Source organism: Eublepharis macularius, chromosome 3, assembly GCF_028583425.1.
Source record: "Eublepharis macularius isolate TG4126 chromosome 3, MPM_Emac_v1.0, whole genome shotgun sequence".
NCBI lineage: Eukaryota > Metazoa > Chordata > Lepidosauria > Squamata > Eublepharidae > Eublepharis > Eublepharis macularius.
The window spans coordinates 188787676-188803687 of record NC_072792.1 but is presented as its reverse complement, the minus strand read 5'-3'; the positions used below and the strand labels follow the sequence as shown (position 1 = coordinate 188803687).

The window sequence follows — 16012 nt, the reverse complement described above, 5'->3', positions numbered from 1 at the left end:
ATTCCTCCCTGTTCACTTGCGCTCCACTTGCCCTCCACTCAATCAAGTGGAGAGCAAGTGAACGGCAAGTGAACAGAGAGGAATACACGTGAGTCTGTTCACTTGCCAGGCAAGTGTCATTCGTCACTTGTAGCTTGGCTCTGAGTACTTTTTGAAAAACAGTGTCCTTCACCAGGAGTAAATACCATTTTGCTCATGTAACTGCCTAGCGCTCCACCTGAGCAGGTTTGGAACTGAAGATTGGGGGCACCCTGCCCCACTGCGGAAAGAAGCTGGGAGGATCCCAGTGAGGTTTCTGCACGGCTCCCGGAAAGAGACCATGGAGACAGACATGCCCGTTGCTGTGAGCAGGGCTTGCTAGAACCTTTCATCAGGTGAGAAGACTTGCTGTTCCCCTTCAACGGCTCGGCTCGCAGGTCTTACCTGCTTGACCTTCACGAGCTTCTCCTGCAGCAGACGCACGTTCCGCGCATGGGCTTGCTGCTTCTCGCTGACTTCCTCCATCTTGTGCAGGGCCAGCTTCATCCTGTGAATAAGGAAATCAGCACCAGCATGCTTGGCTCCTGCCCAGCCTAGGAACAGCCCCCGACAGGTCAGCTGGTGCTCAGACACCCCCAAATGCCTTTGCTACATGCCCCAAACGACCAAGCTGAGCCCACTTGGGGGGGTAGGACTGGCCCCAGAGCCCCTGGGAAGGTAGGACTCAGCTACAAGATGGCTGCACACCCCTGCGCCAGCTTGTGCACGTGCTGAACACTGAAAGGGGGCAACAGAAACTCAGAGGCTGCCGTTCAAAGAGAGGCATGGAGAGCCCCATGGCACAAGCCCCTGTTTGCTTTGTGAAGGTCTGCCAGCATGGCGTCAGGGTCACAGCACCAAACGGCAGCGGGCAGCCCTGGATTCATAGCCCCACCCTGCCAGATCGGAGCTTCAGGGAAGCCCCAAAAGACGAGGGTTGGAGAGTCACAGCCTGACCCAACTAATATTCAGAGATACATTGCCTCTTGCTGTGGAGGCTCCCTGTCACTGCCTTGCCTTGTTATTAGCGGACCATCCTGCCGAAATCTGTCTGGCCTCTTGGGGCCATCAACCGTTCCTGGGGCAGCACATGCCGTACGTTGTCTGTGCTGTAAGGAAGCCCTCCTGTTTGTCTCGCCCAACAGTTTCTTGTGGCAGAGGCAGGAAACGTTCCCTCTCTGCACTCCATGCATAATAATTCCTTCAATTTCTTGCATGCCCTACTGGCCCGGGGTCTTCCCCCCCAAGCCCTAAACGCCACAGCCTTTGCTTGCTTCTGCCCCTGGACCCGCCTGACTGCCTTTCTCGACACCCTTTCCAGCACTGCACACGCCTTTCTGAGGCCCACCAACCAGAGCCAAGCACAAGATGCCCAAGGGAGGGATGCCGGGGACTTCTAGAGTGGCCTGAGGATGCCGGCCGGCCGTTATCTTTTCTCTCCTGGATGACAGAATTTGACTTCCTGTCCTTTGTCATTCATTTTCAAGCATAGACTTGAAGTGAGGATTTTTGCCCCAAATGTATTACTTTACACGCAGCTATCCCAAAGGAGATTTGAGTTAGCTGGTGCTAACCTTCTTCTGGAGAAGGGCCAGCATGTACTCATCCGTCTTGCTGGTGGTGAGACCTTGTTTCTCAAACAGAGCTACTGCTGAAAGCAAATACCAACACGCCCTAGACGCAGAGTTGTGTGCACTGCTCAAAGTCAGTTTTCTGAAGAGGAAACTGATGGGGGGGGGCGCCGAGATCGGGGCTCCGGAGCCAAGGGAAACAGGCGCTGGGCTCGCTATGGCCGGCACCGAGGACGGGGCTTGTGCCCCAACCCTACTCACCGGTCCAACTGCTTGCAATTCCGCTCCTGCAGGCGGACAAAGAGCCATGCAAAGGTTTCAAGAAGGTCCAGAAAGCTCCTTGGAGTGATGAGAGGCAGGCGGGCGGCCAGGTACGTGCTGTAGGTGGTGGCCGAGGCGTGGACCAGAGCTGCAGCCTTGGCAACGCTCGGCACCATGTCCTGGTGGGCGTGCAGGGAGCTTGTGACTAGCAGGGCAGCAGAGACGCCTCGGTCAGATGGTAGAGATGGGAACCTCCCTGTGCCACTCCTCCGTGGCCCCGCCCACCGGCCAATGAGCTTCAAGGCTCAGGCGCAGGTGTGTGCGGGGAGGTCCCGGAGCAAAGGCGGCAGGGAGCGCTGCTCTTCCGCGAAGAAAACCCCCAGTAATTTCAGGGCGTCAGGGTTGAGCAGGAACTGGGGAATCCCACGTGAGAAACGAGCCACTCCCTGGGACTATGGGGGGCACCCCAAAAGCCTGCTTGGGGCGGGGGAGGCACCCACCGGGCGAGAACAGGGTGGTCTGGCTCAGCTGGCTCCGGAGGTGCTTGCAGGCCACCTCTTGCAGGGACTCCAAACTCCAGGCCTGGTAGATCTTCAGGCTGCACAGCCAGCGGGAGAGGGCCGTGGTGGTGAGCGGGGGGAGCCCCAGAGCACTTGAGCCCTGCCAGCCGGGGGCCCCCAGCAGCAGAAACACGTGCAAGTTGTTGCGCACAAACTGGAAGAACCTGCAGCACAGAAAGCAGCCCAGAGGAGGGCCTGTAGGCCGGCCCTGAGAGCCCGCCCCGCCCCGCCCCGCCCCTGCCTTCCTCTCCCCCCCCTTCCCCTCACCTCTGCAAAATGAGGTCATCCCGCATGGAGCGCTTGATGCCCTGGTTCTCCTGCAGCAGGGCCTGGATGATGAGCATGGTGTCCTCCGGGCCGTAGAGGCCTGGGCACGTCCCCTCTGCCATCAGGGCCAGCACCAGGTGCAAGGGGGCCAGGCTGAGCTGGGGATGCACCAGCAGCAGCACCCGCTGGCCCCGGACGCCTGCCTGCCAGCTCGCCAGGCGCAGCACAGCCAATGCCTGAGCCTCGTCGGCATCCGCAGGCAGCTCCATCAGCAGGGAGGCAGTGGCCTGAGCCGCAAGGGCCACCAGCGTCTGCCGCCCTAGGCACCGGCGGAAGGCCACCAGGGCGCCGTGCTTCTCTGGGCCGCTCAGCAGGCGGCACAGGTGAACCACGTGCTTCAGAACCGCCGAGGGCAGCAAGAAGTCCGAGGGCAGCAAGGGGCGGAGCTGGCTCTCCAGAGACCTCCACAGCCTCTCCTGATAGGGGTTGTGGGCACTCGGGTGGTGGGCTTCGGGGCCCAGCTCCTTGCTAAACACGATGTCTCTCGGCGACTCGCCCGGCAGGAGCAGCAAATGGACAGGCAGCAGTGGGCCAGAGCTCTCCTTCTTGGAGGACAGGCGGCGCTTGGCCTTCGAGAGGCTGCCTCGGTGGGGGGGCAGGTGAGACTCGTGAGTCCGGCGCCGGCCATGCACAGGCGCCAGGAAGGCTGCTTCAGGCTTCCTCCCCCCCTCGGCCTCATCTGGCTCTGCCTTGGGGCCTTCACTGTCCAGCTCCCCCGGGGCGGGCTCTTCCTCTGGGTCAGGAGAATCCAGCGCCAGGGCAGGCGCTTGCTCCACGGGGTCCCAGGGATCTGGGCGGTCCACCTCAATGCCGCCAGGGAAGTCCTGGTGGTCCCCAGGGCCAGGGAGGAGGTCCTCCTCCTCTTCCTCCTCCTCCTCCTCCTCCTCTAGTAGCTCCTCCTCCGAGAGAGGTGCCAAGGCACCAGACTTGGAGAGGCTGGCGAAGTGGAAGGAAACGTGAGTCCGGCTAGGCAGGTCAGAGCTTTGGAGGCCGAGGGAGGGCTCGGTGTGCAGCAAGGTGCGCTTGGCGCAAAAATTGGCTATGGCAATCTCCAGAAGCAGCTGCCCACAGGCCGCCCGGTGCTGCTTCCCCCGCAGTGGGTCACAGAAGGTGCGCAGAGACTCGTGCAGCCAGAGGCGCACAATCAGGCGGATGCTGAGCACCACAGCGTAGCTCGTGCCGACGGCTGCTCGGGCTCCTGCGGAGCCGCGTCTGCTGCTGGACATGGGCTTGGCCCCCTGCTCCTCCAAGGGGCAGCTCAGGTGGATGCCTGGGCGGGGCCGCAGAAGGAACAACCCCTTGAACACCTGCTGGATGCTGTGCAGGGAGAAGTGGAAGAGGGTGCAGGCGGGAGAGGGAGGGAACTGGCTCCTCACAGCCTCGTAGGCCTCCACGGTGGCCTTCACCAGGGCAGCCGCTAAGTCGCTGTGCCGGGTCAGCAGGGGAAACTTCTCCAGCCAGGCCAAGACAACAGGCGCGTGCAAGCCCAGGAGGGCTTCTCTCGTGAGGGGGGGCAGCACCACCGTGCTGAACAGCCTACTGAAGCGGGGGCACGGTGGCAATGCCCCAACCACTGGGGTGGAAAGCGTGCCAAAGCAGTTGAAGCCCATGGCCGGGCAGTGCTGCAGCTCCAGCGTCTCGGCGTGGTAGAACTGCTGCTGGGACAGGGCCTGGCGCAGAGACTCAACGACGGGGCTTGTGCCCCGGCCTGGATCTGCCAGGAGGGAGAAGGAAGAGCATGGGGAAAGGAGCGTAAGCCCAGCCCCCCAGCTCCCTCCTCCACGGTGGCCCCCTGAAAAGAAACGCCTGCCACTCACCCAGGGGGGCCATGTGCAGGTCCTCCAACAAGAAGAGGCAGCGGCCCTTCATGGCCCTCGCCCGCGCAGACTGGCTCAAGGGGTAAGGGCCCTTGTCCTGGGACTTCCTCTGCAGCAGCTGGCGCAGGTGGGTGGCCTTCAGGGCGAGGGTGACACACACCCGCTGGTACGGGCGGTTGGGCTGCACCAGCGTCTCAGCAAAGGAGGTCTTCCCACAGCCAGGTTCCCCCACGAGGAGGACGGGTTGGTTGGTTCCCAGGAGTAGATCCAGAACGTACAGCACCCGCTCATACTGCCAAGAGAGACTCATGCTAGCTCCTGCAACCTCTCTGCCACATGGCACTTGGGGCAGAAGGATCCCCTCTCAGGCAGCTTCGTGGGCACCCAGGCACAGGCGCAGCCCAGACTTACCTTCAGCAAGCAAGCGAGAACCCAAGCCCCAGACCAACATGCCATTTCCTACAGCAGCCAAGAGGCACACCTGGTTGGGCCACGGCGGCAGCAGCAGCACGAGCAGCTGTCACCTCCTCCCACCATGGGCCGAGGGTGGCTGCCTCTGAGCACGGAGGCTCCCTTTAGTCAGATCCCTCCTTCTCCATGACTGTGTCTAATTCCACCCCCCAAGCCAGAAGCCACTGTTACGTTCTCTGGCAGTGAGATCTACAAATGAACGGGGCGCTTATCACAGGCCTTCCAGCTCTGGGAAATGTGCGTGCATGCGCGCACACACACAGGCGGCTGCCGTGGGTTCAGACGTACCTGTGGCAGGACACAGAAGGTTGCGGGGATGTTCTTGACCCGGCAGGACAGGTACTGCCCATCAAAGGGCACCAAGGAACCATCCTCAGGCAGTGGGCAGAGGTCAAAGGCAGAGGCCGCAGCAGGGAGGTGTATCACGTAGCGGCTGTTGCGGAGAGCCCGGCGGGCAAACTGCTCAAAGAGAGGCCAGTGCCTGCACAAAGAGAGAGGTGACCACTGAGAGCTCCCAAGCCACAAACTGCTCTGTCCTCCGGTCCTCCTTTCTAACCCGCCCATGGGGAAGAGGGAAACAAACAGCTCCCCTTTCTGCATTATAAGGAGCTTTCCTAGTTTGTATCGTTGGATGATGCAGAGAAATCCATTTTATTTTGAGGTTCGGACTTTGCACCTCCCCCTACACATTTGGTTTTTAAAAGTTTTTCTTAGTTTGCCCAAGACAGGTGTGGTGGAAGATAACTGCTTCCAAGCATTGTCAAGTCCCAACCATCAACGCTTTGGAAATGCCTTTCTGGCAAGAGGTCGCGTAATGGCCAGCTCAGCCCTTCGCTGGAGCCTGCACAGAGACTTGGGACACAAGAGAGGACAAAGATTCCAAGGCAGCAACAACAAACCAGCCGTTTCTGCATGCTGTGCCCATCTGGACAGATGCGTGCCCCACTCAGAGCAGTGAACTAGGTCAGCGCTAGTTATCACCCCACCGTGCTGCTGGGGAGCTGGGTCGAGAGGAGGGGCTGACCCGAGGCCACCTGCTGAGCTCGGGGCAGGAGTGGGAGTCGAACCAGCAAAGGGCTGCATTGCAGCCCAACTCCTTAACAGCTATGCTACCCCATCTTTTCGCCAACTCTAAGGGCCTGCCTTAGAACAAGATCAGTTAAAGCCAGGGCTTCTTTTCTGGGAAAAGAGGTGGTGGAACTCAGTGATGGAACTCAGGACTGCACAATGACGTCACTTTGGGTCAGCTGGAATAAAGGAGGAGTTTTTTAAAGTTTAAATCGCCCTCGGTGAAAATGGTCACATGGCCAGTGGCCCCACCCCCTGATCTCCAGACAGAGGGGAGTGTAGATTGCCCTCCACGCTGCTAAGCAGCGCAGAGGGCAATCTAAACACCCCTCTCTGGAGATCAGGGGGTGAGGCCACTGGCCATGTGACCACTTTCAAGAGGTTCCAGAACTCCGTTCCACCACGTCCCAGCTGAAAAAAAGCCCTGGTTAAAGCATGTCTAGGGCCGAGGGACAGAGCATCACATGTTTACGTCTTTTCTTTTGCATCCTTTGCACAAACCGCTGCTCTGCAGAAAGCAAGACGTTGGCCTGTTTGCTTTCAATAAATTACGGGAGGCCCCCCATTTCCCTCCCCCCACTATGCCCTCTTTCCCTCTCCTGCCTCTCCCCGTTTTCTGCTTCCTTCTCTCCTTCCCACCCACCTTTCCCCCCTTCCCTTTCCAAGCAGCCAGTCACCTCTGGCCCAGTGTATGGGACCAGCTGAGCTGGACCCAGTGGCAGGCTGGGGAGCCTGCAAGGACCTGCCGGGAGGGGGGGAGGTATTTCCCCCTGTGTCCCCTTCTCCTCTTGCCCTCCTCCTGGCAGCCTCCCTCTGCTCACCTTTCCCTACATCCTCCTCTCATTCAAATATACTAAACAGCTTACTTTTATCCCCCCCCCCCATATTCACCTAGATTTCTTATTTCATTCATCTGCTGCCTTTCTCCACAATGGGAACTTAAAACAGCTTACATGATTCTCCTTCCCTCTACGTTATCCTCACAACAATTCTGTGAGGTAGGTCAGGCTGAGAGGGTGCGACTGGATCAAAGTCACCCAGGGAGCTTCCACAGCAGAGTGGTGGTGATTTGAACCTGGGACTCCGACATCCTGCTCTGAAACTCTAACCACTACACTGGCTTTTGTTGTGGGGGCTCCTGTTGAACAGTAGCAAGCAGCCAGGCTTTGATGAATCAAGCAAGTCATGCAGCCACAAGTCACGTTGATTGCTTCTGGGCCTGTCCCCATTGAGCCTTCCCTCAAAGGCCAAAACAGCTCCGGAAAGAGCCCTGTTCCCTCCCCCTTCCTTTTACTGACAGAAACCAAGCCTGGAATACTGGCTAAACTGCTATTGTTACCTAGCAACAGCCACTGAGGGCATTATGAGTTAGAGCTCACTTCTTAAGCCATGAAAATCATTTTGGTGATATGTATTTTTTAAAAATCACAGAAGTAGGGGAAGAGGAGGAGCTGGAGCAGAGTGAGGCCTGGGCGTAAATCCTGGCATAAATCTTTCAGGTGTGATTATTCCCTGTGTAAGGGACTGTAATGTCTCTGGTTAGTATGCAGACATCAGGGGGTTCAGCTGTTTTTCAGGCGTGTAGGAAGATCTGTCTTGCCTGTTTATAACTCTAATCTCTGGATTTAAGTCTCCTCAGATCTTTGCCTGTTGGCTATTAGTAGATAAGATTTACTATTTTATATGCTGATAGTTTTTCTCATACCACTTAGACCTCCACCGTTTGAACATATTATTTAAAACAGGCACCAGGGAAAGGAGGCAGTCACTGTCTGTATCACAATTCCCCCAGTAGAGCACACATATGGTTAGCTATCCCTGTGGTAACCAGACCTTGGGTAGTGGGAGACACGGGCCCTGGGCAGAAGGGAAGCTGGCTCTCTGGGTGGGTCAAGTCCTAAAATGGCCAGTTAGTGGCAGGGCAGTGGAGGGGAAAAGAGAACCCCCTCTGAAGCTGGGCAGGCCGGGTGGAGACTCGGGGTGGCTGCTGTAGCCTAGACGCCGCAGAGGGGGAAATGGAGCAGAGCTCACGGGCCAGTGGGGCCATTCTGCCATGAGACAGGAGCCCCTGCAGCCCAGAGATCTCCTCTGCAGCAGGAAAAGCACTCCTTCCTTCACCGCATTGCCTGGTGGCTCTTCCTTCCCAGTCCAGACGAGCACAGGCTTCCCCCCCCACTCCCCTCCACGCCCCCTCCAGCTCGCCTTCACCATGCAAGAGAGTGTTTGAGAGCCAGCATGGAGCCCACCCGCAGCAGGGGAGTACCTGGGGTGAAGGTGGCCCCCAAAGCCCCAGATGTAGGCAAAGACGAAGATGCTCTGGGCCAGCGCATGGTGGTGTGCAGGGACAGCCTCATCCAACCGGGCAGAATAAAAAGAGGAGCTGGTGCCAAAGGAGCTGCTCTTGATGGCTGCAGAAAGAGGCCTAAGAAGTCTGGTGTGTGTGTGGGGGGGGGGGCGGGGTCCTTCTCCACCCTCGCGCCCCCCCCCCCCAACACCCAAGGGGACTGTAGGACTCACACCCAGGGCTGGGAAAGAGGGCTGGCGGCAGCTTCCCTCTCGCCGACGTCACGTTGCTCACCTGGCAGTTCTGGGGCAGCCATGCTCCTGATCTTCTCCCGGCGCAGGTACTGCTCCAGCAGCGCGTGCAGAATCCTGGCAAAGGCCGTGGTCTCCTGGACACCCTGCACCGTGGGCCCCTGTGGGCTGACGTGGGGGAGCAGGACCCAGGAGCAGTGCCGCTGCAGGAACGTGAACGTTGGGGGGAAGAGCTCTTCTGCCAGCTCCCGCAACATGGCCAGGCTCTGCTGGGTCACACTGTAGGTCCGGTACACGGGGACCAGCGCAGAAGCCAGCACGCCCTGCCAGAGGCTGGAGCTGCTGCAGTGCAAGAGGGCACAGCGGGTGCAGATGGAGGGGGGCACCCCAGAAGCGTCCGCCATCTCAAAGAGGACCTTGATATTTCCTGGAGGCTGCAGCTTCTGCCCACTAGGCAAGCTGAGGGCGGGCCTGGGGTCGAAGAGCGAGGAGATGGGCTCCAGCCAGGCGGCACTGGCCGCCCCGTCCAGCACCAGCCACTGCTGGGTGCTCCCTTCTCCTGCGCCACCCGCCACGGCGGAGGTGGCAGCTCTCTGCAGGAGCCGGGAAAGGACCCCGTCCCGCCAGACGCCATCCTCCAGGCTGCCAAGGAACTCCGTCGCGTTCAGGCCGTTGGGCCAGATGCAGACCGTGTTGATGGGGTGGAAGGAGGGGGCGGCAGTGGCGGCCCCGTGGGTGCTGGGCTTGCGCCCCTGGGCAGCAGCCTCACTGGCTGCCAGCCTGCTCAGGGCTTTGGCCAGCATTTGCCAGGTGGTGGTCTTGCCGCTCCCTGGGGGCCCCAGCAGAAGGACGCCGCTGGCATTCCCTAGGGCCTGGAAGAGCTGGCCTGCCGTGCTGAGGAGCTGAGGGTCTGGGTGCAGCTTCTCCTCGTGCAGCTGGGCGACCAGGGCACTCTGGAGCCGCGGGAAGGCTGGAGGCTCAGGCAGCTGCAGGGCAGCGGAGGGGAAGATGCCGCGCAGCAAGTCCCACACGTGCTGCAGCCGGGGGCACTCGGGGCCAGCCAGCAAAGGGGAGCAGCACAGGGCTTTGACTACAGCCGGCTCTTCCTCCAGTCCTAGAAAGAAAGTGGTCCTGGGGGAGGGCCTGGACAGCAACGGGTCCCACCGAGGCAAAGGGCTAAACAAGATGCTGATGGCCCGGCCAACCACCTCCCTGATGAGAGCCGTCTGGCTGGCTGGGGGGCCCGAGCCCAGCTCTCTCTCCAGGCGCAGAAAGGCACTCAGCTTCTCCGCTAGGCGCCTGGCCTCCCGGAAGCCAGCTGCTAGAAGGGTGACTTCTGCCAGTTTGGTGGGGTCTGGGGCCAGAATGACCAGGGGGCGAAGGGCCAGGCGCAGAGGCTCTGGGACGTGCCACAAGGTGGCCACGCAGCCATACGTCTCTCGCACCCGCAGCAGCCGCCCAGCAAAGAGGATGTTGCCCAGGACCCGGGGGTGGTACGGTTCCGCCTCATCCGTGCCCAGCTCTGGCAAAGCTACTGCTGGTTGCCCCTCGCTGTCGCTGCCGGAGTCCGCAGAATCCGGGCTGGCTGGAGGGGTGCCTGCTGTGCCCCCCCGCCCCTCCTTCAGGCTCAAGCACAGCCTGCGCAGGTCAACCAGGAGTTGGCTGAAGGCAGAGAGCACAGCTGGCTCCAGCTGCTCAGCCGACTCCAGCAGCAGCAACGCCCCTGCATGCACCGCCCCGCTTAGGTGGCGGCCCAGGCAGCTGAGGGACATCTGCGGGGAGCAGTGCAGAGTGACCAGCTGGCGGCCCAGGGCCTGTGCCAGCCCCTTCACGGCGTGGGACTTGCCCACGCCTGGGTGGCCCAGCAGCCCTCCGCAGCGGAAATCCTCCAGGGCCAGGAGCAGCCCCAGGAAGGCCCTGTCGAGGCAGGGGCTCCCCAGGAGACGCATGCTGGGCCCCAAGTATTCGTAGTCATAAGGGAAGCAGCTGTCCAGGACCTCTGCCCAGCAGCCAGGGGGGCTGCCCACCCACCGGCCGGGAGCCCCCCGAGCGGCCTTGGCTCTCTCGGCTCTCAGGGCCACGCGGTACTTGAAGCGCCGGGCCCATTCGAAGGCCTGCGGGGAGCTCACCTTGCCGCCCAGCAGCTGGGAGAGAATGTCGCGCTGCTGGACGGTGAGGAGGAGGAGGCCGCCCAGCAGGACACCGAGAGAGTCGCTTTCAGGTTGCCAGGCATGGAGGCTGCGGTAATTGCGGATGTAGTGGCTGAGTGCCTCCAGCTTCAGGCGCAGCTTGCGGTTCAGGCCTGGCCGGCCACTGGAATCCACCAGGGCTTCTTCCACATCCACGCGCCACGATGCCTCTTCAGCCAGCAGCACGCACTGGACCGGGAAGGCAGTGCCCAGGGTCATCCAGTGCTCTGCCAGCAGGTGAAGGGGCAGCTCCGTGGGGCCAGGGGGCTGTTCAAAGGCCACATCGAGCTGTGGCCGCAGGGCCAACCGCTGGGACATGCAGTCCTGCAGCCTGTGGAAGAGGGTCTCCTTCATGCGCTGTTCCAGGGTGCAGAGCCACTGAGTGGCTTTCCGGCTGAGGAATACAGAAGCACACAGCTTCAGCTTCTCACCGTGGTCCCCCACCAGGCCAGTCACCTGCACTTCAGGCTGCTGGGCAGAGAAAGCGCTAAAGGTTTGGAGGGCAGAAGGCATGAGCAGCTGCAGCTGCCGCACCCCTGGGAAGCAACGCTGGGACCAGGTGGAAGCATCCGCCGGCTCGCAGGTGGTGGCCACCAGGGCAATGAGCTCCTCGTTGCTGAGGAAAAAGAGGCGGGGGAAGCCCATGCGCGTGGCCTCCAGCACGTAGCCCAGGGCCCGAATGATGCCCCGCAGCTCCGCGGAAGCCTCTGCCAAAGACGCCTGTAAGGTGCCACCCACGAAGCGGCTCTCTCGGCTGGAGCCAGGGGCCGGTCGCACGCTGGAGAGCACCAGGGGGTCCTTGCACGTCACCTGCATGAACTCCCGGAAGTGGGCGTCCACCAGCTGGAACCGAGAGTCCTGCAGGGAAGAGATCACAGGGGTGGCTCCTATGTGCCGAGGCAGGGAAGCCAGCCGCGGGGCTCTCTCCGGGAGGCTGCAGCCTGCGCACAGGACCAGAGGCCCGCACCTCAGGGAGCAGACGTGCCCAGGGGTGGAGCAGCAGCAGGCCTGAGGGGAGCTATGCCAGGACTCACCAGCTCTGAGCTGGGCAGGCTGATATCCATTTCATGCAGCACAATATTCAAGAAAACCCACTTCTGCTGGAAACTGACCCAGGCCTCCAGAAGAGATTCTTTTGGTCAAGGAAAAAAAGAACGGGGCGAGAGGAGAGAGGGGAGGGAAGAGATGGTGACCAGCTACGTCTCGCAAAGGGGCAGCCCTGTTAGCTATTGTGGCAAAATACAACAAAAGTTGCGTATCAGAAGAAAACAGCGCGGCTCACAAAAACCTCAGGCAGAAGTCAATGCTGCCAGTCTCTACGGTGCCACGCTGGATTTTGGCCCTTACGTGCAAGGCCCAGCCTGCCCCAGTTCTGCAACGAACCTCCTCCAAAGAGCCCCCCCCAGCAGCCCCCCCTGCCTCCTCACCGAAGGAACGCAGCGTGGAGGCCCAGCTCACCGCCTCCTCCCGGAGGTCCGCAGAGTAGGGGGACAGAATCATGTGCTGGAGGGTCAGCAGGCCCTGCTCCACCGCAGCCTTCAGCTCCGCAACGTCTGGGGCAAAGAGGGGGCGGGTGAGGTGAAGTGGTCAGCCACCCCTATTCCTTCCCACGCGTACGTGCCAGGGGCGTGCAGGGGCCACCGCTGGAACTCCGCCCCGCTCCCGGGAGGTCTGCCTGGCCCCTTCCGGGGCTGTCTTTAGGGCCCTGGTTGTTTCTCTTGGTTACAGATGGAATTGCGGATCTGACAGTTTGGAGTATTGGTGGTTGTGGGTTTTCCGGGCTGTATTGCCGTGGTCTTGGCATGGTAGTTCCTGACGTGTCACCAGCAGCTGTGGCTGGCATCTTCAGAGGTGTAGCACCGAAAGACAGGGATCTCTCCCAGTGTCACACTGTCAGCTCCGCCTGAGACCTAAAAGCCGCACTCTCTCTCTCTCCCCGTCAGAGAAGCCCACTCTTAGACCAACTGATTTGTGGGTTGTTGTTAACCTCACCAAGGCGCAAAGACTTCCTTTTGGAGTTCAATCATTATTCTTTATTGGAATAAAGTCTAATCTTTTTAATTAAGCAAGATACTAAAATATAACGGATCATTGAAATGAATCCTATATTTGAAGAGCAAATACATGCAATACAATAAATCTCCTAACATCTCTCAAATAAATCTAAGATTGATTTTAAATCAGATCAGAGTCTACTACGAAACGCATTGAACTTTGAATAGACACAGAGATACGCATTTCTCTCCTCAATCTTCTGCACATGGTTTCTTTTGTCAAAACTCTCACTTCTTATTTGGGAGGCATTTTTTATACTGCATGTGCTACCTATAAAAACATCTCTAAGATCAGTCACATGTGCCTACAATATAAAATTAGGACTAGTTTTAGATTGAGCTGATCTTCAGTTTTTCATCATGTCAGAGTCTCCCAAATCCTGAGTGATGCTCTGAAGCGGACGCAAGAGGAGCTGCGTAACTCTTTAAAAGCTGACAGGAAGTTAAGTGAGCAGGTTTTATTATTTATTTATTATTTCGATGTATAAACCGCCCATCCTCAGGGGCTCTGGGTGGTGAACAGCAGTTAAAATCAAGAAAAACAAGAAAACAATAATTCTAAAATCAACATACAATAAACAATAAATTAACCAAATACATTAAGGTGCAATGGTGGGGAGAACCCCCACCCAAAAAGTGGGAGTCCGACATGGCACCGCCCCCTTCAACCACCAAACGCCTGGCGGAACAGCTCTGTCTTACAGGCCCGGCGGAATGATAATATGTCCCGCTGGGTCCGGGTCTCCAATGACAGAGCGTTCCACCAGGCTGGGGCCAGGACTGAAAAGGCCCTGGCCCTGGTTGAAGCGAGGTGGGCTTCCTTAGGGCCGGGGACCACCAGTAACATACAGGGAGAGGCGGTCCTGAAGATATGCCGGTCCCAACCCGCTCAGGGCTTTAAAGGTAAGAACCAATACCTTGAACCTGATTCGGAATTCAACTGGAAGCCAGTGCAGCTGGCACAGGACAGGTGTGATGTGTGACTGGTAAGGTATACCAGTCAGGACCCGCGCCGCTGCATTCTGGACCAGTTGTAGTTTCCGGATCAGGCCGAGGGGTAGCCCAGCGTAGAGTGTCGTGGCCCAGTCTGAGAGCGAGGTCTCCTCTGGAGGAGAGGAGCCTCATGTAGCCAGCCAGGACTCCTCAGGAGGAGAGGAGCCCTGTGTAGCCAGCCCTAGCCCTAATTCAGCAGAAGCCAGCAATCAGGAGCAACAGCTGCTGGCTGATCAGAGCTTGCAGCCAGCAGCTGAGACACCAGCGCCCGCTAGCCCCAATACCACGGGGGAAGCTCAGCCAGGAACTTCCACAGGGGAAGCTCAGCCAGGGCCTTCCACCCACCCCCCCAGGTTCACCCATGCCCAACGAACGCCACAGCCAGCGCCAGAGACTGTAACTGCAGGAGAGACGGCGCAGTGCTCGCCTCTTGAGCCAACGCCAGCTGCTGGAGAGTGATGATGAGTAGCGTCAGGATGGAGCCCCAGCAGCTAGCTGGAATCCATGCCTGGCTATAAGAGCCAGTCTGGAGGAACTGCCAGGCATGGAAGCAACGTGTCTACTGCCTGCAACCACTCTGTGTTCCGTGAACCTTGCCCGTGCCTGCTTTTGGACCTGGCGCTATCGGTGACTGACCTTGGACTGTGCCTGACCTCGCTCTTGGACTCTGGACTCACTCCTGGTGTGTTATCTCGTGCTCTGACCACCGGTTTGACTTGGCTTTCGCTCTTGGAACTCCCCTTTGACTTTGGCCTTAAGGTTTGGACTCGAACCACCCTGCTTGGGCTGGCCCAGCCCGTGACATAGAGCAAGTTACAGTAATCTAGCCTGGAGGTGACCGTTGCATGGGTCACTGTAGCCAGGTCCTGGGGCGTCAGGTAAGGGACAAGTTACCTGATCTGACGGAGATGGGAAAATGCAGACTTGGCAACCGCCGTGACCTGGGCCTCCATCGACAGGGCAGCATCCAGGAGCACGCCCCGACTCTTCACCACTGGCAAAGTTGCCAGTGGTGTCCCATCCAGGGCAGGGAGCTGGATCCCACCGTCTGGCAGCCCCCCGTCCCAGCTGCAGGACCTCCATCTTCACCGGGTTCAGTTTCAGCCTGCTCTGTTTCAACCATGCCGTCACAGCCTCCAGAGCTCTGGGCAGATTGTCTGGGGCCGTGTATGGCCGTCCGTCCATCAACAGGAAAAGCTGGGTGTCATCCGCGTATTGATGACAGCCCAGCCCAAACCTCCGCACCAACTGGGCGAGGGGGCGCATGTAGATGTTAAATAACATCGGGGAGAGTATCGCCCCTTGCGGAACCCCGCACACCAAAGGGTGACGGGGCGACAGATCTCCCCCGAGCGCCACCCTCTGTCCCTTGTTATCACTGCTCCATGCTAGTAATGATCGAACCGTGTATGTCCCACTGTCCACTACTTTTAATTGGTTGTCAAAGATAAAAGGAATAGCAGTGTATTATATAACCTGTTGACAAACTACCTTGAAGTTCATACACAGCTCAAGAGAATATGCATCTATGCCGAGAGCATTTTGTGATCTAAGCCACGTTCCTGCTACACAAGGGCTGCCCCCTGCCCTCCCCAACACAGCCTGGGAGTTTGGGCAGAACAAAGACCGAGGGGGGGGGGCAATTTTTACCACAAGATAACTGAGAGTAAAGATTCTCTAGTTGGACACAGAGAAGAGCAAGGAACTCTTGAACCTCACACCACGTCACACCAGACTTCACACGGAGATGCTGGGCTCCCGATTTTATAAAATTCTACCATACCCACTTTTGTAGATTGTATCGTTTGAAAACAGACACCTGCCCCAAACTTAAAGCAGAAATGGCTACTTTAAGGGAAATAAAATAAAAGTCCAGTGGCACCTTAAAGTTGTTTCATTATTGAAATGAACGTTATTAGTCTGTTAAGGTTCCACCACATTTTTATTTAATTTTGCTGCAGTGGACTAACACAGCGAGGGCTCTGCCCTGCCCTTCTTCTGTTGACAGCCTGCCTTTCTCTCCGAGACTCCAGGTGCATCACCCAGTGTAAGAGGATGCAGTCAAAGCGCGTCAGACGCCCAACCCAAGGCGACAGTGCCACATTGGAGGCTCAGAACCACGCCAGCAGGCACGCCCCCCAGGAACCT

At 58.8% G+C, this 16012-nt stretch overlaps 1 protein-coding gene across 1 annotated transcript in view; it reads right to left on the bottom strand.

Annotated features, from left to right (window-relative positions):
* The window catches only part of DNHD1 (dynein heavy chain domain 1), an 86534-nt gene that overhangs the window by 57062 nt on the left and 13460 nt on the right, over positions 1-16012 (bottom strand). The window contains exons 18-28 of the mRNA XM_054974593.1: positions 12245-12370; positions 11852-11949; positions 8613-11675; positions 8357-8442; positions 5314-5506; positions 4555-4846; positions 3660-4451; positions 2678-3623; positions 2351-2574; positions 1851-2055; positions 424-526 (exon numbers count right to left, since the gene is read on the bottom strand). Coding sequence (XP_054830568.1) covers positions 424-526; positions 1851-2055; positions 2351-2574; positions 2678-3623; positions 3660-4451; positions 4555-4846; positions 5314-5506; positions 8357-8442; positions 8613-11675; positions 11852-11949; positions 12245-12370 — 6128 coding nt within the window. The remainder of the gene's footprint in view (positions 1-423; positions 527-1850; positions 2056-2350; positions 2575-2677; positions 3624-3659; positions 4452-4554; positions 4847-5313; positions 5507-8356; positions 8443-8612; positions 11676-11851; positions 11950-12244; positions 12371-16012) is intronic.